At 44.1% G+C, this 25,373-nt stretch overlaps 1 protein-coding gene across 3 annotated transcripts in view; it reads left to right on the top strand.

The window, feature by feature from the left end:
- The first annotated feature begins 407 nt into the window (after nucleotides 1–407).
- The window catches only part of LOC132778218 (inactive phospholipase C-like protein 2), a 64,018-nt gene continuing 39,052 nt past the window's right edge, over nucleotides 408–25,373 (top strand). For 2 of the 3 annotated variants that reach the window (XM_060780960.2, XM_060780962.2), the window contains exon 1: nucleotides 408–762. In XM_060780960.2, coding sequence (XP_060636943.2) covers nucleotides 556–762 — 207 coding nt within the window. In that variant the 5' untranslated portion in view covers nucleotides 408–555. Of the gene's footprint in view, nucleotides 763–17,412; nucleotides 17,486–25,373 lie in introns of those variants that run through there. The other variant, XM_060780961.2, reaches the window with a different exon arrangement.

The raw sequence follows: 25,373 nt of genomic DNA, 5'->3' as shown, positions 1-25,373 counted from the left end.
AGGAGAAAGTCAGGAGAAGAAGTGACTTTCGGTGCACATGCCGGGGGTCTTCAGGCACGCCTCCAGACCCAAAGCGGGCCAGGCAAGGGAGCAAGTGCGGCAAGTGTAGTTACCGGGATGTTCACCTACAATCAAAGACCATTCTGAACTCCACCAATGATGGAATTGAACCAAGTATGGCACACAGAACTCCCACGATGAACAGAAAATATATATCAATGATTGGTTGGGGGGGGGGGGGGCAGCTTATGGTTGAGAATTACCTAGGGCCGCCTCTGGGGTCACAGCGCGTGGCAGGGGACAGCTAGTAAATAAATAAATAGGGAGGCGTTGATGAAGAGGAGGGGAGGGGGCGTGGCTTGCCTGGCCCCGCCCCTCCCGCCCCCATCCATCCACTCCCGGCAGCAGTAGCAGCATCGGAAGCATCGTCCCTGGGAACGCGAGGCGAGGAAGGCAACCCGGCTTGGTGGTTGTCATTCCTTCCTTCTGGGTCCGGCTCTGGGCACGCCGTTGGGTCCGGGCCGGTGCGGCGGCTGCTGGGAGCCCCCGGGGGGCATGGCGGAGGGCAGCCCCGGACTCCCCGCCTCGGGCTCGCCCCGGCCCGGGCCCCACAACGCCCCCCGCAAGCCCCGAGCAGGAGCCCAGCCAGAAGAAGACGCCGAGGAAGCTGGCCCGCCTTGCACCAGCCGAGACCCTTCCTCCGAAAGGGAGCAGCAGCCCCCAGGCCTGGCCAGGAGCGCCCCCGCCGCGGGCATCATGAAGGTGGGTCCACGCTCCCACCCCTCCTTCTGGGCTTCCCTCTCCAGCCTCCTTGGGAAGATCTTCAGGGCAGGAAAGCCTTCTGGTTGCCGATCACTAATCTCCTGCTTTGGCAGCAGACTCTCAGAGGGAGAGAGAGAAAGAGGGACTCCCCCCCCCCTCCACACACCCTTCTGTCCTCAGCCGACCTTCCAGATTCCCAGCTCGAGGGCCACCCATCTGTGCAGCTCCTTCCAGACTCACATGTCTTCCAAAGCCACAGGTCCCCCAATGGGCAGCCTGCTTCTTGGGCCCTTCCTTGGCACACTCCGCTTGGGCACCCAAAGGTGCCCTCTTTCTCCATCACCATGTCATTCAGGATGCTTCTGCCTAGGTAACCCTACTCTCCAGAAAGCATCTTGACCAATTTGGTCAAGATGCTGGCAGAACAAAAGACAACCTGGAAAAATGGCACTAACCAAAAGAATCCCACACTTTATGTGACTGTGGAGCAGAACAGACAACTCCGCATCTGTACGCTTATCCACTATGCCCTGCCTCATGTACAGAGGAAGAATTGTTGGAGGCTACAGACAATGCTGTTGATGTTGCCTGTTTTTGGTCAAAAGATATCTAACCACCTGTGCTCCTATTTTTTTATTGGTTTTATACTAATTTATACTAATTTATGCAATAAATAAACTTATCTGGCCAAATTCGCCCTCGCCAACATAACAGCACACTCAGCAGTGGCACTTGATCGGTTCCACATCAGCATGGCTTCGAATCGTCTCTGGGTTTTGGTCCAAACTCTAAAGCAGGTATGGGCAACCCTCAGGTATTTTGGACCTCAAGTCCCACAGTTCCTAGCAGCCTCAGCCCCCTTCCTTTTTCCCCTCACCCGCATAAGCTAGGGGCCCGAGGCTGCTAGGAATTGTGGGAGTTGAAGTCCAAAACACCCAAGGACCCAAGTTTGCTGATCCCTTCTCTAAAGCAACCTGTTGTAGGGTTCCTGTGCCAATGTATTGCTTCCTCATTGACAGGGTTTTGATTCGCCTTTGGGTTTTGGTCCAAACTCTAAAGCAGGTATCGGCAAACTTGGGCCCTCAGGTATTTTGGACTTCAACTCCCACAATTCCTAACAGCCTCAGGCCCCCCGTCCTTTCCCCCCTTCACCCACTTAAGCCAGAGGACCCAAGTTTGCCGATCCCTGCTCTAAAGCAACCTGTTGTAGGGTTCCCGTGCCAATGTATTGCTTCCCTATTGACAGGGCTTTGATTCGCCTTTGGGTTTTGGTCCAAATTCTAAAGAAACCCGATGAATGGTTCATTCCAATGGCAATTGAATGCTTCCAGGGCTTTGATTTGCCTTTAGGTTTTGGTCCAAACTGTAAAGCAGGTATGGGCAAGCTTTGGCCCTCCAGGTGTTTTGGACTTCAACTCCCACAATTCCTAGCAGCCTCAGGCCCCTTCCTTTCCCCCCTCAGCCGCTTAAGCAAGGGGCCTGAGGAATTATGGGAGTTGAAATGCAAAACACCTGAGGGCCCAAGTTTGCTCATCCCTGCTCTAAAGCAACCTGTTGTAGGGTTCCTATGCCAATGCATTGCTTTTGGTCCAAATTCTAAAGAACTATACCAGGAGTCCTCAAACTAAGGCCCGGGGGCGGATACGGCCCTCCAAGGTCATTTACCCGACCCTCACTCAGGGTCAACTTAAGTCTGAAACGACTTGAAAGCACACAACAACAACAACAATCCTACCTCATCAGCAGGCCCACACTTCCCATTGAACTACTAATAAGTTTATACTTGTTAAAATTTTCTTCATTTTAATTATTGTATTGTTTTTCAGTGTTTTTTGCACTACAAATAAGATATGTGCAGTGTGCATAGGAATTCATTCATTATTTTTTTTCAAATTATCATCCGGCTCTCCAACAATTTGAGGGACTGTGACCTGGCCCTCTGTTTAAAAAGTTTGAGGACCCCTGAACTATACAGTGTTCCAGAATACTTGTTGGATGTCAGAACAAACACAAAGCAATCTATGTAAGGAGAAAGTATAATATCCAAAGAGCATACAGTATATAATTTTATCAAAATTCCCAATATACAGCTCAATATAGTGGCACAAAGCAAATAGGAGCAACCGCTCTAAGACTGATAGATTCCTATATATATATATATATATATATATATATATATTACACACACTTATACATATACATATACATATACATATATATATATATATATATATATACACACACACATATATATACACATACACACACACACAGAGGGGGAGAGAGGGGTCTTCAGGGATATGTGTTCAATGAAGAAAGCTTTCAAAGTAAACAGTGACAATGTGTTTACTTTGAAAGGTTTCTTCATTGAACATATATCTCTGAAGCCTATATATATATATATATATATAGAGCCCCCCCCCCCCCCCCGGGTGGTGCAGTGGGTTAAACCGCTGAGCTGCTAAACTTGTTGACCGAAAGGTCGCAGGTTCGAATCCGGGGAGCAGTGTAAGCTTCCGCTGTGATAAGGAGGAACATGTGTGAACAGGATCAATAAAGGGTAGAAATTATAGTACCCTGTTTCCACCCAATGCCACATGATGATAGGTAAAGGTAAAGATTTTCCCCTGACATAAAGTCCAGTCATGTCCGACTCTGGGGTGTGGTGCTTATCTCCATTTCTAAGCTGAAGAGCCGGTGTTGTCCATAGACACCTCCAAGGTCATGTGGCCGGCATGATTGCATGGAGCGCTGTTACCTTCCCGCCAGAGCGGTACCTATTGATCTACTCACATTTGTATGTTTTTGAAATGCTAGGTTGGCAGAAACTGGGACTGACAGCGGAAGCTCACGCCGCTCCCCAGAATCGAACCTGTGACCTTTCCGTCAAAAAACTCAGCAGCTTAGCATTTTAACCCACTGTGCCACCGGGGGGGGGGGGGGGGGGGGCGGCTCCCACATGATGATACCTCACTAAATTATTGTGTTGGTTTGTGATCTTGGGACAGCCTATCCATGATCATTTCTGCAGAGTTCTTGAGCTGTTGTAGATTCCCTGTCAATTGATCCAGGTTGTAGTCCAAAACTTGCAGGAGCTATCCAAGTTCTGCGCATATGTCTCTCTCTGTGTGTTTTTAAATAAGGTTGTCTCATTTATCCAACCTTCACTCATCCAACATCATGTATTATCCAATGCAGTCTGCCTCCTGCCTGGATCCACAGCTGTTTCAATACATTGCGATGTTTTGGTGCTAAATTCGTAAATACTGTAACTACTACATAACGTTACTGTGTATTGAACTGCTTTTTCTGTTGATTTGTTGCAAAACATGATGTTTTGGTTCTTAATTTGTAAAATCATAACGTAATTTGACATTTAATAGACTTTTCTTTAATCCCTTATTATCCAACATTTTCGCTCATCCAACGTTCTGCCGGCCCGTTTATGTTGGATAAGCAAAACTCTACTGTAGCACCTTTAATAGAATTCAGACTGAAATCCATAGTGGATTTACTTTGAGAGAAGCTACCAGCCACCGTTTGACCCAGGGTTTGTATGAATTGTATGAGCTAATATCTCCCTGCTGTTGTTTGATTGTACGAACTAATATCCTCCTATTGTTCTACTGCTGCTTGCACTTGCCTGCCTGGATTTGGATGCCTTTGCTGTCAGCTGCAGAGTAGCACTCTGTGGATGTTTTTGTCATTGTTGCCATGGTGTGTCCAAGTTTTTTCTGACTCATGGCAAGCCCATCAGAGGGCTTTCTGGGGTTGAGAATGTGTGACTTGCCCAAGGTCACCCACTGTGTTTTTATTTCCAGGAGGGGATTTGAATGCTTGTCTTGATTCATACTCTAGTACTCAAACCACTATGCCATGTTGGCTCTTTTGGCCCCTCTATGAAATGGATTGTTAGTTGGCAGGAAAGGAAGTGCCGGCCCTGCTGTTAGGGAGCAGAAGAGTGCCAAGTGGCAAAGAGATGCTGGAGGAGAGATCTGCTTTCTTCGAATGTAGTAAAGCAGTACTGCTCAGGCTATTTGATGTGTGGAAAGATGGTCTTTTTTGTTCTCTGTGTGCCAAGGATCCATATCTGTCCCCATTGGCTACAACTGTTCCTTTCCTGAAAACTTGCCATGGACTAGCAGCTGTCAGTTTTGCACACCAGCACTAATCCATGAACCACCATATTGAGTCCCACTGCAGTAGAAGATACAGTCCATGCCCAGAGTCAGAAGAAGATTGATTTCTCTCTCTGGTCATCTTCTGTATATGGAAAGTTCGATGGGGAAGTTGCCAACTTGTTCTTTGCCTCAGGCTGCAAAATGGTTCAGGTCAGCCTTGACCAAATATGTGAAATGCTACACAAAGCCTGGCTGAATGTGTGAATTGCCTTGATTGAGGAATATCATGCTGAAGGTGATGGTATGTGAAGAAGAGAGGTGAAGCTTCAGTTGATGCTGGTAATCTATGCACACATGCAGTGGTTATCACAAAATTTTTCATAAATATGCAGTGTGCATCTGTGACTTCATTCCTTCTAAGTACATGGTCTTTGTGGCTGTAAACATAGAACCAGAGAGGAATAATTATTCCTGATCACTATCCTTGGGATGCAAGAATTTGTTGTTGTGCCTCGTCAATTTTTTTCTGATGCATGGCAGTGCTAGAGTTTAGGTTTTCTTGGCAAGCTTTGTTCAGAGGGCATTTGCCTTTGCCTTCCTCCGAGGCTGAAAGAAGGTGGCTCACCCCGTGGGTTTCCATGGATGAGCGGGGATTTGAATCCTCATCTCCAGAGTCACAGTTCAACAAACCAAACTATTACGTAGGCTCTCGGCGCAAGGATATTTAATGTCATTCTTCACATTGAGGACTCTATCTCTCTGGCATGTGTTGATCGTTTACTAGAAGTGGAAGGACTATGTCAGATAGATCTTGTGACCAGACTAAGGAAGCTCTGTGCTCTATTTATAAGACTACAACTCCCACTATTCCTGCATATTTATCATGCAGGCTGGGGCTTACAGAACATTGGGAGGGCCATGGCTTCTCTATACCTGTCTTAGGAGAATGAAGGATGCCAATAGACTAGTAGTCCCTCTTTCCTAGCTTAGAAAGGTTGACTTGCCTATATCTTCTACAGTAATTCAGGAAGCACTAATTATGCTGTCTGGGAAATTCTGGGAGCTGTAATACAAAACAAAAACAAAAACCAATCCTTTTCCAAGGTCTGCTCAGACTGGCTTTCTCTTTGTAAATAATAATAATAATAATAATAATAATAATAATAATAATAATTTTGGTCATGTCAGGAGCTCGTTGCTTCTATTGTGAGAGAATTGGCTGTCTGCAAGGACGTTGCCCAGGGGACGCCCGGATGATTTGATGTTTTATCATCCTTGTGGGAGGCTTCTCTCATGTCCCCGCATGAGGAGCTGGAGCTGATAGAGGGAGCTCATCCGCCTCTCCCCGGATTCGAACCTGCGACCTGTCGGTCTTCAGTCCTGCCGGCACAGGGGTTTAACCAATAATAATAATAATAATAATAATAATAATAATAATCTTTATTTATACCCCGCCACCATCTCCCCAAGGGGGACTCGGGACGGCTAACATGAGGCCAAGCCCAAAGATACAACATAGCAAAATAAAATAAAATATGCAAACAACAAAAATCACATCACAATAAAAAACATACAGTAGCAAAATAGAGTAAACAAAGCAAAGTAACATAATATAGTATCAAACACGATGAGCAGGCCAAATGGACAAGATAAAGTGATAAATCCCTGGATGAGGCAGAAATAGAAGAAGTGTGTTTGGGAGGAGCCCAAAAGGATGAACAGTGGTGTGAGACTTTCACTTTAGGACGGGGGAAAGTGCATCACAGAGGCAACTCTATAGATGGAACAAACAGAAATGGGATAAATGGTCATTCCCCAAAGGCACATCGGAAAAGCCAAGTTTTCAGATCTTTCTTAAAGGCTGCTAGGGTGGGGGCTTGCCTAATCTCACTAGTAGTGAGTTTCAAAATCGGGGGGCCACAGCGGAGAAGGCTTTCTCCCTCATTCCCACAAGTCGTGCCTGTGATAGAGGAAGGAGCGAGAGGAGGGCCTCCCCAGAGGATAAATAATGATGATGATAACGACGACAACAACAACAACAATAACAACTTTATTGATATCCCAACACCATCTCCCAAAAGGGACTCGGGATGGCTTACAAAGCAGCACATAATAGTGCCATACAACACATAAATACATTAGACATTTACCAGAACAACACTTGCAAGAGGAATCCCCATGGGTTGGTTTGGCCATCTCTTTAAGCCCCAGCCTCCCATAGTACATTGGCAAGCCAGCTTCTCCATCTCCCTTCTTCCCACAAGGTTGTCTTCCAGAGTTCATGAGAAAAGTCCCAAGAAACTCCCATTGGCATTTTCTGAGCTGGCCAGGCTCATGCTAAATCATACTAAAAGTCAACAAGGCCAACCCTCTTGCTGGAAATGTAGGCTGTCTTGCTCCTGCACTGGTGGCCAGATGTATTTGTAAATTATGTTGGTGGACTGTTTTCATCCTGAATGCTGAATTCATATTCAGAAAAACTCTTGGGAGCTCTTGCAGTCAGTATCACAGTCTTAGGATTGGCATTTGGACAATTGAGTTGGAAAAAAATTGTTGCTGTTGTTGTGTGCCTTGGAGTTGTTTCTGACTCATGGTGACCCCAAGGTAGCCCTGTCACAAGATTTTCCTTGCAAGACTGCTCAGAAGGGGTTTGCCATTGCGATCCTCCGAGGCTGACAGAATGTGAATTGGGTTTCCATGGCTGAGCAGGGATTCAGACCTTGGTTTCCAGAATCATGGTTCAACACTCGAACCACGGCACGAAGCTGGGAAATTATCTGCAGAAAAATGGATCATCTACAAAATCATCATGTCATGAGGAAGGGGATGTGGCTATCTGGAAAGCTCACAGGGGACAAATTAAACTTCAGAACATGAGATTCCCCAGCAGCACCTGTAAATGGAAATCCCCATAGATTCCAAAGCAGCTGAACATATTCTTTCTCCAGGCTCAGTCGCTTTAATTGGAGGTGTCTCAGACTAAACCTCGCTTCATAAGGACAGAGCAGGTGCATGATAAAAAGGGCCTGGCAGATAGTTTCTGGAAATCCTGCAGTCACGCCAAACTTCACACCATCAGGGCAGCCAAATGTCTTTGGGTGCCTGTATCCTTGAGGGCTGTTGTCTTTCCTCCCCCTTCACACCCACCATGCGGCAGTCTTGGGTTCCCTCAGGTTATTTATGGCTTGTTTACCAGAAAGCAAGTGTTCCAAGGCTGTATTCCCTGAACAGTTAGGGTCAAGGCAGTCGATTCACGTGGCCAGTTGTTTAGCTTGGATGTGACCTTTCCATGGTGGGGGTAGGACAGCTCTTAGTAGTGAAGGACTTTGGGCCCTGGACATATATTTTTCCTGGAGGGATAATGAAGGTGAGAATATCTGTTGGCAATAATGATGATGATGATGATGATGAAATAATAATAATAATAATAATAATAATAATAATAATAATGTGTTGTTGAAGGCCTTCATGGCCAGAATCACTGTGTTGCTGTAAGTTTTTTGGGCTGTATGGCCATGTTCCAGAAGCATTTTCTCCTGACGTTTCGCCGGCTTTCTCAGAGGTTGTGAGGTCCACACTGATTGCTTAATTTCCAGCTGCCATCCAAATGACAGACTACCAAACTGTCTCTGTTAGAGCAGCCAAAAACTCAAGATCAGACCTCTTGGCTAGTTCAATTGCCAAAACACATTAGGGTGTTGTTGACTTCTGTCCTCACAACCTCTGAGGATGCCTGCCATAGATGCAGGTGAAACATCAGGAGAGAATGCTTCTGGAACATGGCCATACAGCCCAAAAAAATTGCAGCAACCCAACAACAACAACAACAATATCACTTGCTGAGTATACTTGATTTAATCCCAAGGTGGGCAACTTTTCTAGACTTGTGTTTTTGTTTTGTCTCCCCACCTGAAAAGACCTGGGCTCTTATCACTCTATGCCAGTGGTTCTTAACCTTCTCAACCTTCCTAATGCCGCGTCCCCTTAATGACCCCCGAACCATAAAATCATTTTCATTGCTACTTCATAAATGTAATTTTGCTACTGTTATGAATCATAATGTAAATATCCGATATGGAGGATGTATTTTCATTGTTACAAGTTGATAATTACAGCATGGTGGTTGTAGTGAAATCTACCTTTAAGGCGACCAGGCCGAAGCCTGAAGGACAGTAGCTGTCATCTTGAAAGACAGGCAGAAGCAGGAGGAGGAGTCAAGCCGACTCCTGATTGGTCGGAGCAATTAGGGGAGGAGTCGGTTGAGAGAGGGAAAGAGGCTGTCAGCTTTTGACAGGGGGAGAAGTGTCTTGACATCAGACACAGAAGGAAGGGATTTTTAGGAGAGGAAGCTAGATAGAGTTCTGACAGGAAAGAAAGCTTTAAAGTGAGCCTTAAGGATAGGGAATAAGGTTGAGACAAAGGCTAGGGTTTTACTGTGTTGAGAGGACCAGTAAAAGAGAGCTTTGTCTGCTTAGACTTAGGAGAAGTTTAAGTGAGCTTATTGCCCTGTGGGTGAGACAGATAGGAGTCTGTTCTCTAAGTGATACTGTTTCTAAGAATAGAACAGTGTGTTTAAGGAAACTCACAGTTTTAAAAGCTTTATTGTCAGTAGAACTATCTGTTTAACCCAACTGTCTCTACAACTGAATTACGCTTCTGTACTGCTCATTCTATGAGTAGATATTTGTTTGAAGTTTAATAAACCTTTTCTAGTTCACTTTTAACTAATGTCAGTTTCAGTCTGTCAAACCCATTTGAAGTCCAGTCAGCCAGTGAAGAAGCCATAGAAGAACCAAGAACTTAAACATACATTAACCTAAAACACATTCACACCTTTGGTTCCTCAGACCAATAAAACTGAGGTGGTGGCAGCCATATCTACCAATAACATCGGTCATTTATAATACTTTATCATCCCTTGATTTGGTGGCAGAGGTGGGATTGTTTGACCACCCTGCCCAAGCTGTGGCGTTTAATTTTTGTTATAGTGGTTAATCTCAAAAACAATATTTTTGGGGGAGTATGGACAACGGATGATGCAGTGCCTTTATTCAATTTAGCTCCGACTTCCACAGACCATAGAGACCCCCACAAATGACTGACCTGGACCAAACTTGGCACACAGAAACTCCATGACCAACAGAAAATACTGGAGGGGTTTGGGAGGAATTGACAGTGATTTAGGGGAGAAACAATGATGAATCTGGACCAAACTTGGCACGAATAGTCAATATGCCCAAATTTGAACACTAGTGGAGTTTGGGGAAAACAGAGCTTGGCATTTGGGAGTTGTAGCCTCACATGCTCTCCCTCGCCCACACATGTGTACTATGCTGCCATTTGCTGACCACGCCTGCTTTCCCCTTCTTGCTTGGAGTCTCAGAAATAGCCCTCCTTTTGGCTGAGGAGGAGGGCTTTTGGTGGGAGGGTTCTCCATCTGTTTCCAAAAAGGAAGAGAAGGACAGCTGGAGAGATCTTCAGCCTTCTCTGCCAAAGGAGTTCCTAAGACCATTAGAAATATGTGTTTTCTGATGGTCTTTGGTGACCCCTCTGAAAACGCCTTCATGACCCCCCCCCCGGGGTCACGACCCCCAGGTTGAGAAACGCTATTCTATGCAGTTATAGCACTATGATTGCATTTTAACCACATAAGGTCCTGAGTTCGAAGCCAGCCCGGGTTGGAGTGGGTTTCCAACCAATTATGTGTAGCCTGTTGTCGACCTTTGCAACCCGAAAGACAGTTGCATCTGTCAAGTAGGAAAACAAGGTACCACCTTAAAAAGTGTGGGGAGGCTAAATTAACTGATTTATGAGGCCATAAAGAAGACTCCAGCAAAGCATCCCAGCGGGGAATCATGCGGGAATACGGAAGTGCTTCATCAGCATTGCAGATGGATGATGAAAGCGACTGCTCCCCGATGGCCAGAAAAAGTTAAATAGCCTTGGTCTATGTCTGTATATGTTGTATGTCAAAATTGGCATTGAATGTTTGCCATATATGTGTACACTGTAATCCGCCCTGAGTCCCCTGCAGGGTGAGAAGGGCGGAATATAAAAGCTGTAGATAATAAATAATAAATAAATGGAATTCAGAGATTTGCAGTTTTGAGGGGGACATAGAATCATAGAATTATAGAGTTGGAAGAGACTTTGTGGGCCATCCAATTCAACCCCCTGCCAGGAAGCAGGATGTTTAGACTTCTCAACCAGAAAGTGTTAATGCTTCACTAAACTGTAAAGCTCAGGATAGCATATGGTGCAGCCATAGCAGCGAAAGTGGAATCATAGTGCTGTCACTGCAGAGTATGAAAGAGCTTCTGCTTTAAACTAGCCTTTGTACGCTCCCACTTCTATCTTACCACTGAAATTTACTGGCAAATCTCATTTCAGTAGCAAACTGGCAAAAGCCATTGAAACAGGGAGAACTTGTTGTTTGAACTGGCACCTCTCTTTTAGGCCATTGAATTTGGCACATTGCAGGGCATGATTTGCAGCCACCACTAATTCCATTTTACCATATTTGATAATCATTTTCAAAAGTAAATGTGAAGCGACTCTTTGTATATTTAAATATTTATCTTTATTTATTGTGTGAGAGAGCCTCCCAGTTCCAACTTAGTGCAGTTTTGAATCAGATCAGAACTGATCTGAATTTCTAAGATATCCTTTTTGGCCATGCTGCAGTTATCTGCTGTCATGCTGACTTTGATATATGGTGATCCTGTGAATGAGACAACCGCAAAATTCCCATTATCAGTTACACTGCTCATATCTTCCAAATGCAAAGCCATGGCATCCTTGTCTAAATAAATTTGCTATGGCCTTCCTTTTTATCCTACTGTCTTCTACTTATCAAGTAGCATTGTCATTCCAATCAGATTCAGTGACTGACTATATAGAATCCTATGGACCACAAGGGCCATCTAGTCCAACCCCCTGCATGAAGGGGGTTGGACTAAAGAGGCCCATCCTGTTTAGAGGCTTCCACAAATGGAGAGCCCAACATCCTCCAAAGCAATCTATCCCACTATTGAACAGCTCTTACAATAAAAATATCTTCTTAATATTTAGCTGGAATCTTTTCTCCTGTAATTTCAGTCCATTAGTTTTGGCTCCAATCCAGTGTTTTTCAACCTTCCTAATGCTATGACCCCTTAATGCAGTTCCTCATGTGGTGGTGACCCCCAACCATAACATTATATTTGTTGCTACTTCATAACTGTCATTTTGCTACTGTTATGAATTGTCATGTCAGTATCCGATATGCAGGATGGATTTTCATTCACTGGACCAAATACCTAATAAGCTCTAATTTGAATACTGGTGGGGTTGGAGGGGCATTGATTTTGTCACTTGGGAGTTGTAGTTGCTGGGATTTGTAGTTCACCTGCAATCAAAGAGCACTCTGAACTCCACCAACGATGGAATTAAACCAAACTTGGCACACAGAACTCCAATGACCAATAGAAAATACTGGAAGGGTTTGCTGAGCATTGACCTTGAGTTCTGGAGTTGTAGTTCACCTATATCCAGAGAGCAATTTGGACACAATACCTCATGACCAACAGAAAATACTACGTTTTCTGATGGTCTTTGGCGACCCCTCTGACACTCCCTCATGACCCCCCAGGGGTTCCAACCCCCAGGCAAGGCAATGCCAATGCTTGCGGCTAGAGCAGCCCAGAAGAAGTACCCGGATGCGGAAGAAGAGCATGGAAATCACAAAGGGAAGGAGGGAGAATGCTTCACCTTCCGATCCTGCCTCTTTCCCCCCTTTCTTCCCTCCTCCTCCTCCTTGTCTTCCCTTTTTCACTTATTGGGAATGGAGAGAGAGTTGGGGAGAGCTCCTTTAATTGAAGGGGAAATGCTGGAGGAAAAGGGGGTGTTGGACAGAGGTGGCCCTAAGTAATTTTCAACGGTAAGCAAACAGTATTTTGCCCCCCCCCCCCAAACCAATCACTGATATATATTTGTTCATTGTGGGAGTTCTGTGTGCCATATTTGGTTCAATTCCATCATTGGTGGAGTTCAGAATGCTCTTTGATTGTAGGTGAACTATACATCCCAGTAACTACAACTCGCATATGTCAAGGTCTGTTTTCCCCCAAGAGCGCCTTTGCGTAATGGGTTGAGCCGCCCCTGGTGTTGGATAAGAGCGTTGGATAAGGTGGAATGTTGGATAAGCGAAGATCGGATAAGCGAGACCCCACTGTACTGTCCTTTGGAACACTTGAAGCAAATGAGACATCTTTGATTGAACTAGGGGTAACTCTTTGGAGTAGTGCAAAGCAAGCGTCCCCAAACTCTTTTGTGATCCTTTGAGATCTATGCCTTTAACAGGCAACAATCTGATGTTATCTGTGTAAATAAATCTAATAGAGATATAAGCACTTTGTGTTCAATGCATTGCCGCCTTCTTCTAGAGATGCCTTCCAGATGTGTCCGGCTCCAGCTCCAAAATGTCCCCCTCCCGTGTAAATGGCCAGGCGTGTATGGGAATTTTAGTCAAACACATCAGGGGGTCTGCAGCTTTGGGGAGGGTGACATGCTGAGTCAGATGAAAGGCTCACAGCTAGCCTGGTTCGAAAGATGAAATAAATGGAGTGGGTGGAAATGTTCTCAAGCAAATGTTCTTAATCCAAATTTTCTTTTCTGTGCATGCGCGTGTGTGTAAGTGCATGCAGGAAAACAAGAATTAATTTTATTGTTTGCAGTAGTCACAGCTATAGATTCAGGACGGTGGTGGCAGAGAGCAAAATAAAAGGCAGAGTGTAAAAGACTGGGTGAGTTTATGCCTAGTGTCTAAAAATGTATTTGGAAAAAAAAATAAAAGGCTTAAATATGAGCATATGAAAGCAATCTTATGCTGAGTCAGTCCCTTCATCCATTTGGCTGCGTGCTGGGTTCCCTGGCTGACAGCAGCTTTTCCAAGGTCTCAGACAAAGGTCTTTCCCCAGCTCCCTGTTCCTTTCAACTAAAGATTTCGTCAAGCAGAAAGCGGTGAAAGTTTAGCTTGCAAGCTACATGCAACCTTAAACCCCATCTTAAGCTCCTGAAACTCCCAGGAAACTTTTACTAGCCCCCACATCTATTTATTGCAATGGGTTTTTAATGGCGTGTTGTTCTTCTGTATTTCCATCCTGTCTTTTATTTATAGAATCATAGAATCATAGAATCAAAGAGTTGGAAGAGACCTCATGGGCCATCCAGTCCAACCCCCTGCCAAGAAGCAGGAATATTGCATTCAAATCACCCCTGACAAATGGCCATCCAGCCTCTGTTTAAAAGCTTCCAAAGAAGGAGCCTCCACCACACTCCGGGGCAGAGAGTTCCACTGATGAACGGCTTTCACAGTCACAAAGTTCTTCCTCATGTTCAGATGGAATCTCCTCTCTTGTAGTTTGAAGTCATTGTTCCATGTCCTAGTCTCCAGGGAAGCAGAAAACAAGCTTGCTCCCTCCTCCCTGTGGCTTCCTCTCACATATTTATACATAGCTATCATATCCCCTCTCAGCCTTCTCTTCTTCAGGCTAAACATGCCCAGCTCCTTAAGCTGCTCCTCATAGGGCTTGTTCTCCAGACCCTTGATTCATAGCTAGGTAATCTATATATTATTTAATTGTGTTTTACTTCTATTTTGTATGTTTTTACATTGTTTTGGTTTTAATATTCTGCAGGCGACCTGGAACCCCAGTATCTGGGAAAAGACGGGATGCAATAATAATAATAATAATAATAATAATAATAATAATAATAATAATAATAATAGGATAAAAATAATAGGACAGCAACCTTGGGCGGCTGTAGTGCAGTAGTTCCCAACCTGTGATCTGTGGACCACCAGTTGTCCCCAAGAATGAAAATATGGTCCGTGGCGTCACCATTACTTTACTGTTGCCTTGAAAACATGTGACAACAACAGTGACTGGTCTTGCGAAACCCTCTTATAGAGCTGAGGCAATGGGGATGTTGGAAAGGGAGAGGCTGACTACCCTTGAAAGATTATTGCTATTGCATCAGCTCTAGATTATTAAATATGGTTTTCTGTGGGTGAGCAGATGGCAACTACTGGATGAAATATATTCTGTATCAGCAACTAGAGCTGATGTGGTCTATCCAATGCAATTTCTGAATTAGCACCCCAGATAATCAAACCTAATCTAAAGTTGACCAAAAACTGATTCGTAACCCTTTTGGTAGTAGTAATGATGGGAAGTGGTCCTGGTCAAAGTGGTCCTTGATCAAAATGGTTCCTGGCCAAGTGGTTATGGTAAAAAAAAAAAGGTTGGAAACCACTGCTGTAATGGTTTGAGTGTTGGACTATGACTATGGAGACCAGGGTTTGGTTTCCTGGCTCAGTCATGAAAACACATTGGGTCACCTTGGGTTAATCACTCCTTCAAAGTGCTGGTTTTGACCTATAAAGCTCTATACGGTTCTGGCCCAGCTTACTTGTCCTAACGCATCCGCCCCTACGTCCCATCTCGTAGTCTAAGATCATCCGGGGAGACCCTGCTCTCGCTCCTGTCAATTGCGCAAATGTGTCTGGCGGGGACGAGAGACAGGATCTTCTCGGCGGTGGCCCCTCGCCTATGGAACACACTCCCAAATGAGGTAAGATCTGCTCCCTTCCTCCTGGCTTTCAGAAAGAAATTAAAATCATGACTTTGGGACCAGGTCTTCGGACAGTAGATGTTTGTAGAGTTTAAACGACATGGACTAGAATGACAATACGACTGGTGAGACTGTTTTTATTATTTATTGTTTTAATGATTGCTTATGTATTGTCTAATTATGATTTATGTTTAATCGTGGTTTTATTATTGTGGTTGTTATGGATTGGCATCGCGTCAGTGTCCAATGTATGGCATTGAAGTTTTGCCACTTATGTGTAAACCGCTTTGAGTCCCTTACGGGTGAGAAAGGCAGTATAGAAATACTGTAAATAAATAAATAATAATAAATTCAGGACCCTTCTACACTGCCGTATGATCCAGATTATCAAAGAATATAACCCACATTATCTGCTTTGAAAAGGATTTTCTGAGTCTACACTGCCATATAACCCAGTTCAGATAATCTGGATTTTATATGACAGTGTAAAAGGGGCCTCAGTCTCAGAGAAATGCAAAGGCGCTCTCATTGGAACCAGGCTTACCAAGAAAATCTTATGATATGGCGTTAGGGTTGCCACAAGTTGGAAATAATTTGAAGGCACGCTGCAACAAAATGATAGCACGAGCTGTGAAGAGTCTATAAAATATAAGCACTCAAATCCCATGAATTTGGATGGAATGCAAATTCCTGCATTGAGCGATCTTGACAGACAGCAATCTTGGACGGCCGGTCTCTGTCATTGCGTTACAACTTCCGCTTTTGGAGTGGTAGTCTAATGCTGGACAATTCAAAGCTGTGAGTGGCAGTTCACAAGCCTTCAGCTGAGAGTTTCTAGGAAGGAAAGAAACAATTAGAGTAGTGAGCACAAATATGTTAGTGGCCTCTGGCAGACTAGATTAAATTCCCTGCTAGTTTCATCACCCTGAATAGCTCGATAAATTTTGGTGTGTATAATATTTGCTTTAAAGTAATATTTAATGGTTTTGATTGAGTTGCTTGTGGGTGGATATGGAAATTAAATGGCCTGGGTGATTCCCCTCCCCCCCCCCCCCCCCCATCTTGAGAAAAAAATCACCTTTTAGCAGATTTGGGCCTAATTTCAATGAAAGAAGCTGACAGAACCTCCTCTGGGTATTCCTTGCCTTAAAACACTCTATTAAATTCATGAGGTTGCCATAAGTTGATATGTGATATCAAGACATATATGTATACTATCTACGCAAATGGAGCCCCTCATGGCACAATGGGTTAAACCCTTGTTCCGGCAGGATTGAAGACCGATTGAAGGTTGGAGGTTCAAAACTGGGGAGAGTGCGGATGAGCTCCCTCTTTCAGCTCCAGCTCCCCATGCGGGGACATGAGAGAAGCCTCCCACAACGATGATAAAACATCAAAACATCCGGGCATCCCCTAGGCAACGTCCTTGCAGATGGCCAAATCTCTCACACCAGAAGCGACATGCAGTTTCTTAAGTTGCTCCTGACATGAAATAAAAAATCTACTCAAACAGGCAATAACTCTCCAGAGTTTAAAGCAGACTGAAATATTTCCCCCGCTTATCAGTTGCTACCGCATCCCTTTAACTAGAAATGTTGAGGATTGAACTTGGGACCTTCTTCCTAGAGAGCAAGTGCTCTGTCCCCAAATGAAACGAGAGATCCTTTTAAGGAAGGAAAGCAAGACATCTTTAGACTTAAAGGTGGCATCCAGGGCCAGCTGAGTGACCTGGAAACCTCATGTGCACATATGTACAAACTCACACTAATCTCCTTATGCATGTCTGTGTGATAGGTGGCTGAATCATCGCAAAACCCATGTGCTGCAGTTCTCTCCAGGTGACCCCATATATTGCCGTACTTTAACCAGTCTCCTTCCCCAGATTGTCTTCCTCATGTAATTTCCTACCCGGCAACTACCCAATCTGGAGGGTCTGAACCTCACCGTGGGTGTCCACTGGCAGTTCTGATGGAGGTGCCCCGGTAGATGTACGTGTTTCTAAAGGCAAGCTTTTTAATTGTTGTTGCGTCACCGTTGCTCATCTCCAGAATAGGTTGCTGTCACCCGAGACCCGCCTCTTTGCTCCTTGCAGCCTATTTTAAGCACTGATTGCTCCGGTGCTATTAATACGAGGCGTGTGGGCTGTGTTCCAGCCCTCTCAGTTCTCCTCCCCCTTCCCCACGCCTGATAGGCCTTTCTTGTGCACCTTGAAGAAAAAGGAACTCGCTAGAGCATTGTTCTGGCAGTAGCAACTGTTTTTAAAAGGCTGACACCCACGCTTGGGAATACCAGGTGATTGAGTGAGCTTGCTGGTCCCCAATGCCAGGGAGGATAACACCCACACTTGGGAATACCAGGTGATCGAGTGGGCTTGCTGGTCCCCAATGCCAGGGAGGATAACACCCACACTTGGGAATACCAGGTGATCGAGTGGGCTTGCTGGTCCCCAATGCCAGGGAGGATAACACCCACACTTGGGAATACCAGGTGATCGAGTGGGCTTGCTGGTCCCCAATGCCAGGGAGGATAGCCCAGTGCATTGTTAAGAGTGTATTCAGAATAGGGTGGGTGGGTAGTAACCTTTGCAAATGCATCTGGATAGGGCACAAGAGGCCATAGGGAGGTCTAGCCAACATGCCAAGGAGAAACACCTAAGCCTTCTTGCTTGGACAGCTGAGCAATCTATTCATAGAAACCCGAGTGACGTATAGAGTAGTGCAATGCCCTGGATCAAGAAGACTTTGTTTTCCCTCTTGTAGTTTCCAGAATCTCACAACAACAGTAGCCAATATCCATAGTGGATTCTATGGGGTAGAGTCCAATAATATTAATATTTGCAAACTCTACACTTGGACCAGGAACATCAAATCCCTCTTCAAACTTGAAATTTCACGAGTGACCTTTGTAGTGTTTCCTGTTTTACAGGGTTATTGTGGAACTAATTTTTGATTCACCACTATAACCCATATGGTCTCGAGGGGCAAGATTATAAGTGAATTAATAAAGTTGTACAGTGTTCTCTCACTTATCGTGGGTGTTACGTTCCAGGACCACCCGCGAAAAGTGAAAATCCGTAAAGTAGGGATGGTATATATGTGTATTGAGTTCTAAGGGTGAGGCAGAAGTGAGGAGAGAGTTAAAGGCACCACACATCCTTTTTTTTTTTTTTTGCTAGCTATCTCTGCTTTGCTTTGCAATGTCTCTTGATTGGCTGCCTCTCTCCATCGTTGCCAGGAGGCGGGATTAGAATGGTGTTCTGGGTAATGGCAACCATTCATAAACTGGGAGGCAAAAACCCACAAAACAGCAAGTCCACAAAAAGCGAACTGCGAAGTAGTGAGGGAACACTGTATATGTGTGCGACAACATTGTCAAGCGCACTAACACAGCACCTCCCCAGAGACTAACTTACAGTAAAGAATAGAACAAATAAGTAACACACTGTAAATTAAGCTTTTTGAAGCCAGGATGATGTAGTGGTTGGAGCATTGGACTACGATTCTGGGGACCAGATTTCAATGTTCTGTTCAGCCATAAAGACCTTGGGTGAGTCACATGCTCTTAACCTCCAGAAAGCACGACAATCCATTCACCTTATGGTCTCCATAAGTCAGAAATAACACAAAAGCACAAAACAACAAATTCCCATTTGGCAGGTGGTAAAGTGAAGGATGAGGATGAGTAACCACTCTTCTCCTCTTAGGGTCACATTAGGACTAAGTCAGAATCAAAATCCTGATCTCCACTGATTCCATTGGGAATATGTAATCTATCTGCAATAGAATCAGTAAGTGAAATTGTATTTTATCACATACAAGAAGACAGCTCCCTGTCAAAAGGAGCAATATAAAATGTGACACTATGTAAACAACAGAAGAAAAGGGTGAGGAGGGAGGAAGCAACAGAGAAATTCAAAAGCCAGGGAATGTCTGGTCTTGTAGACTTCGTAGAACAACAAAGGTACCACAACAGATTCCATATATTTGGTTATTTCTGGAAGATAAGTTTAGCTTTTTAGTACTCTGCCTTGCAGTAGGGCTTCTCTCCAACCCAGACTTCTCCAGATTTGGAGAATGGCACTACAACTCCCATTAGCCCCAAACTAGAGAGAAAAATAATATTTCTTACTGTCTTCTTCATTCCCAGTCAAAAACATCGGGTTTTTCAATAGCTGGAAACAGGCATGTAGCCGGGGGGGGGGGGGGGGGGGGCTTGGGGGGCTTCAGTCCCCCCCCCCCCCGAAATTCTCATGGTGGTCCGTGAGAAGGCCTTACTGGTGCATTATTTAAACTGCTATGTTTATTCATATCATGTTCTGATCACTATACTCAATATATCCCATATGCATGGGGGTATTGGGGTAACGATACAAAAGGTTTGCTAGGGTAGACCCTCTTTCACTCAGACTCAGCCCCCTCCCGAACCAAACTGAGCCCCCCCCCCGAACTGAACTCACCCCCCCCCCCGAAACAAAATCTTGGCTACGGGCCTGGCTGGAAAACTTATCAGAAGAATAATAGATCAGACAGAATTTGGTGCAGTTTTCCCCTATGGCTATCTGAAATATTTCAAATGAATTACTTTGCTGAGCAAAACATTTGGGATTTTTATGCACAAAATCCCTTTGTTCCCTACGCAGAAATCACTATAATGTATCTCTTTGTTTGATTTATACCACACCTTGTTCCCCAAATGGGATTCACAATAGTTGGAAACTGAATGAGGTGAACCTCCAACAGAAAAATGTCACTTCCCTACAGAATAATTTTTCTGTAAGACTTCCAGACATTCAAATACAGGGAGAATCTTGTGAAAGAAGATTTCTTTTGTTTTGCAATGGGAAGAGAACTAGCTTATTTGTTTGTTCTCTCATGTGAAAATGCAATAGTTGTGTGTTTGCTCCCATACCTCAGCCCTCATCTCCAGGGATAGAGGCCCAAAGGCATTCCTAACAAGGCTGTTTCTAAGTACTTCAGAGGAGCAGACAAAGAGGCTAGTTTTCCCTTTTTGTTTGGTTTGGTTTCGTTTGCTCAAGTGCAGGAGAAGAGAGTTTTGCATTTAGTGGGTTGTCCACAAGTTTGCCCCTTGCTCCCCTTCTTCAGGTGTGGTGCAGAGGGGACAGGATGATCGAGAGGCGTTTCAACAGCTCCTCCCCCCTCCCACCCACCCCAAATTTGCTTTGCTCTCATTGTCGTCACAGCACCGCCTGACTGACGCACATTCGATCTTGTCTGTCTGTCACATTGGCAGCTGAAGCCTTGTGGCTGAGATCCCCCTCCCCGCACACACAGACACACCTGCAATTGCTGGAGGTGAGACTGAGACCATGCCCTGCCATTCCCTTCTCAGAAGGGTGGCAAAGGATGGAAAGAGTTGCTCTTTGGAGAGCATTGACAGCTGGCTGGAAAAAAGGGCTTTGGGCATTCCACATGAACGCAACACACATTCCTGCTGATTCGCCCAGTTGGATATCCAATTTGCCTTGAGCAATGGGATGCCTTCTGCCAAGGAACAGAGAGATCGAACAGTCTGTAATGGCCACAGCTGTAGTCCCTTTGCTGTTCCCATTTCCATCAGCAACTCTATGCAACCTGTTCCTTAGCTGATCTCTCTCTCTCTCTTAGGATCTTAGGGTGATCACTATGCACACCTCCCCAAAAGGGGACCACAGATGGAGTGGATAAGTGGAGAGATTATTCCTCAGGAGAAGAAGGTGCAATTTTCCCCTTTTAGTCCTCATTAGCAAACTAATTAGCCAGGGGAGCAAATCAGCTCATTGAGGCTTTGGAGATTAAGGCCTGGTAGGATGTGGAGCTTTAATCGCTGGATGTTAATTGACCAAGGGAGCAAAGTACCTTCTTATGTCAGATGGCCTTTTGAAGAAATGGGAAGGCCTGGGGAGGGAAAGGGAGGAGAAAGGAACAGAAGGGAAAAGAGAAGTTGCCAGAGGGCCTGTCCAGACACTACCTTTATCCCAGGGGCTCCTGCAGCAAACAGGAGAGTGGCCAAACGTCATTTTCTGTATATGTGGAAGCAATCACTACAAATGGCAAAAAATATAAGATTTTCAGGTGCGGGAATATCTTGGATCTGAGCTGAAAATCTGCACCTTCGAATGCTTATATGTCTCTACACTCGGAAATCATAGGATTTTTTTAATCTGGGTTTGTTCCCAGGTTTTAGATGTCTGTTCCTGATTGGATGGTTCCTAAAAAGAAGGTGACAGTTTCTCAGAACACAAAAACTTTGTTTGTGTACCAGAAACTCAATGAAATGTGTGGATGGCACATTTTGTTTGGCCCCCTAGTTGACAATGTGCATCTTTTATCAATAAGAGCAATGAGAAACAGACATGTATAACCCAGGAACAACACTCTGTCTTCACAGATGGCCTGCAGTTTATAAACCCAGGAATGGAAGTTATACAATGGTTCGCATTTTTGCATGTTCATATCTTAAGGGTTTTTTTAAGCCGAAATTTGTGGCGGATGTCCTACATTGTCCATCTCGGGGCTGCAAAATCCCAACACAAAGCAGCAAGTGTGGACGATGGAGGCAGAAACCTCGGGACCAACCAGTCTGTATGTGGACCTCTTCTAAATTCCTGGGATTTTCTTGAAGGATAAGAAACATGTAATCTTTCGTTTTTTAATTAACCATCAAAAATAAAAACAAAAACATGGTATTTAATTTTGAATCTGATATCAAAAAGGCCATGTTTTTCACTATTTCAATTTTAGACTCAGATTAAAAATACAAAATGGAAAAATGGGTTACCAGACTGGATTTGATTTTAATATTTAATTTGTTAGGTTTATGAGACCTGGTTTCATAGTCAGTTGGGAAACAAAATAATAATTTATACATAGATTGAAAAGAATCAGTGCATATTCAAAACTGTGGTTTTTATCATCCTGGTAAAGTATAAAATAGCTTTTTTTCTATGTGTGTGTTTTTTACTGTGGTCAACAGTGCTGGCGGGCCGCATATTATTGATTTTTATGAGAGGCTGCAGGCTGGTGGAAAATTGAACACGGACTGCAATTGGCCTCCAGGCAGGACTTGAGGGTTCCTGCTCTAGCTGCAAATCTCTGCTTTTCAAAGATTCCAAAACAATCTTCAAAGGTAGCCCCATATTGAGTGCATTGCAGTAATCTAACCGGGATTTAACGAAGGCAAAGATCACCAGCCAGATCCGTTTCTCCTGTTTTGGTTGAACCCAGAATGCTTTGCCAGTGCTTCTGTCTTAAAAATTTATGTTTTAATTGTTTGGTTTTAATTGTAATTGTTTATTTGATAAATGTATGTATGGCATTGAATTTCTGCCTGTTGTAAGGCCACCTTGAGTCACCTCTGAGGTGAGAAAGGCAAGATACAAATATGGTAAATAAATAGTCAGTGGCCCACAAAGTATCATTGGAAATACCAGGCTCCTTCTAGATCAGACATTCACTAATTTGTTTTAACAAGAAGAAATGAATTACCACTTACAAAGCCTCAAGGAGCAGTAATTGACTTTAAAATTATTCTCATGCCCTGTACCTTTTCAACATAAAAAATGTGTTCTTTTAATTTGATTTCCAGTTTTGGGAAGCTAAGTGGGCGGCGGTCACCCCTGGAGCTATGGCATCTCCATTTGTACACATCTCCTTTCCCCGGACTACAATACAATTGTATTTTACTAACTGTGAGTGATAAAATAATAATTAATTACTTCAAATGATCAAGTGCCAAGTGCTTACAATAACGAGTGAGGATTCCATGTGAGATCATCAGAGAGATGCTGAGTTTCGCTTTGGCTACAAAGGAATGAGAAGGTATCTAGGTTAAACGTGCACATGGGTGCAATAGAACAAACGAAGCATTACAAATAAAAAAGTATTGCAATGAAGTGGCACAGTGGCCTTGAATCAGAAGGCCTACATTTCTTCATAAACGTTTTAATGCGTAGCATTTCTTTTATATATATATGTCACTTTCTTCATCCGGAATCAAGGCTCTCTGGGCAATTTATAAAGCTCAATAACAAGGCTGTCTTTGCCCTCGGGCTTATAAGCGGAAAGGTACAGATGAAATTGGATTGGGAGGGTGATGGAGAAGGCAGCAAAGTCAGAAACTAGTTTTTAATGGCAAACTCCTTATGACAAACAGCTGGGATATAAAAAACAGTTCCCAAGAGAGGTGGAACCATGTGTTGTTGGTATCTTGGCAGAGTCATAAGAGTGGTCTTGCTTTCTATCTCTCCAGATCGTCTACATTTGCTGAGGTTGTAAGTGCAGGACCCCCACAAAAATGGGAAAAAAATGCAAATAAAAAGCCTATTCTTTTTACCTGAGAATACTATGCTAAGGATTCTCTAAGTCAGTGGTTCTCAACCTTCCTAATGCCGCGACCCCTTAGTACAGGTCCTCATGTTGTGGTGACCCCCAACCATAACGTTAGTTTCGTTGCTACTTCATAACTATAATTTTGCTACTGTTATGAATTGTAATGTAAATATCTAATATGCAGGATGTATTTTCAGTCACTGGACCAAATTTGGCACAAATACCCAATACGCCCAAAATTTGAATATTGGTAGGATTGGGGGTAATTGATTTTGTCATTTGGTAATGCTGGAGTTGCTGGGATTTATAGTTCACCTTAAATCAAAGAGCCTTCTGAACTCCATCAGTGATGGAATTGAATCAAACATGGCACACAGAACTCCCATGACCAAGAGAAAATACTGGGAAGGTCTGGTGACATTGACCTTGAGGTTTTGGAGTTGTAGTTCACCTACATCCAGAGAACACTGTGGACTCAAGCAATGGATCAAACATGGCACAAATACTCAATATGCCCATATGTAAGCACTGGTAGAGTTTGGAGAAAATAGACCTTGCCATTTGGGAGTTGTAGTTGTTGGGATTTATAGTTCACCCACAATGAAATAACATTCTGAACCCCACCAATGATAGAATTGGACCAAACTTTCCACGCAGAACCCCCATAACCAACAGAAAATACAATGTTTTCTGATGGTCTTCAGCGACCCCTCTGACACCCCCTCGCGACCCCCCCCCCAGGGGTCCCGACCCCCAGGTTGAGAAACGCTGCTCTAAGTCCTCCAGTGAAAGTTGGCTATAGAGTCATGTTAGAGGACCTAGCAATTCCTAAAGAGAATATATTAATCAAATTTGCAGATATGGAGAGCTGTCTGTACACAATTATAGCACGATGTTTCCACTTTAACTGCATGGTGACATCCTCTGGAATGCTGGGATTTGCAGTTTGGGGATGTATATTTAGAATTCTGAGACACGGCTCCACTCCTTCACCCAACTATAAATCACACAATTCCATAACATGTAGTTAAAGTGCAATCTTGGTGCTATTATTATGTGGTATGAAACGGCTTTCTCTTTCAACCAGTGAAGTCAGCCATAGCGGAGTATCTGATGAACCAACCTGGACACAGCATATTATTTGATAGCACAGAAATGTTGGACCACTCTAACAACCACCATGCCAGACTACACAGAGAAGCCATTGAAATCCACAAGCATGTGGACAATTTCAACTGAAAGGAGGAAGCCATTAAAATGAACAAAGTCTGGCTACCAGTATTAAAAAACAAACCTCTAAAATCAGGACAGTAAATAAAGAGCAACACTAAAAAAATGAAACCAGGGGAATTCCAGACAAGAAACAATCAGGGCCAGCTAACACCTCCCAACAAAGAATCCCCCAGGCAGCAACCAGCTACAAGGCCATTAAATACTAATCAAGGTGGCCAACTGCAACATTCACTCTTGCTTCAAGCAGACAAGAGTTCTTTCTCCCACCCTGGACATTTCACAGACATAAACCTCACTTGCTCAGTTTCCAGCAGAC

This window comes from Anolis sagrei, chromosome 6 (genome assembly GCF_037176765.1).
Source record: "Anolis sagrei isolate rAnoSag1 chromosome 6, rAnoSag1.mat, whole genome shotgun sequence".
In the NCBI taxonomy this organism is placed as follows: domain Eukaryota; kingdom Metazoa; phylum Chordata; class Lepidosauria; order Squamata; family Dactyloidae; genus Anolis; species Anolis sagrei.
This window is presented reverse-complemented; position numbering and strand designations above follow the sequence as displayed.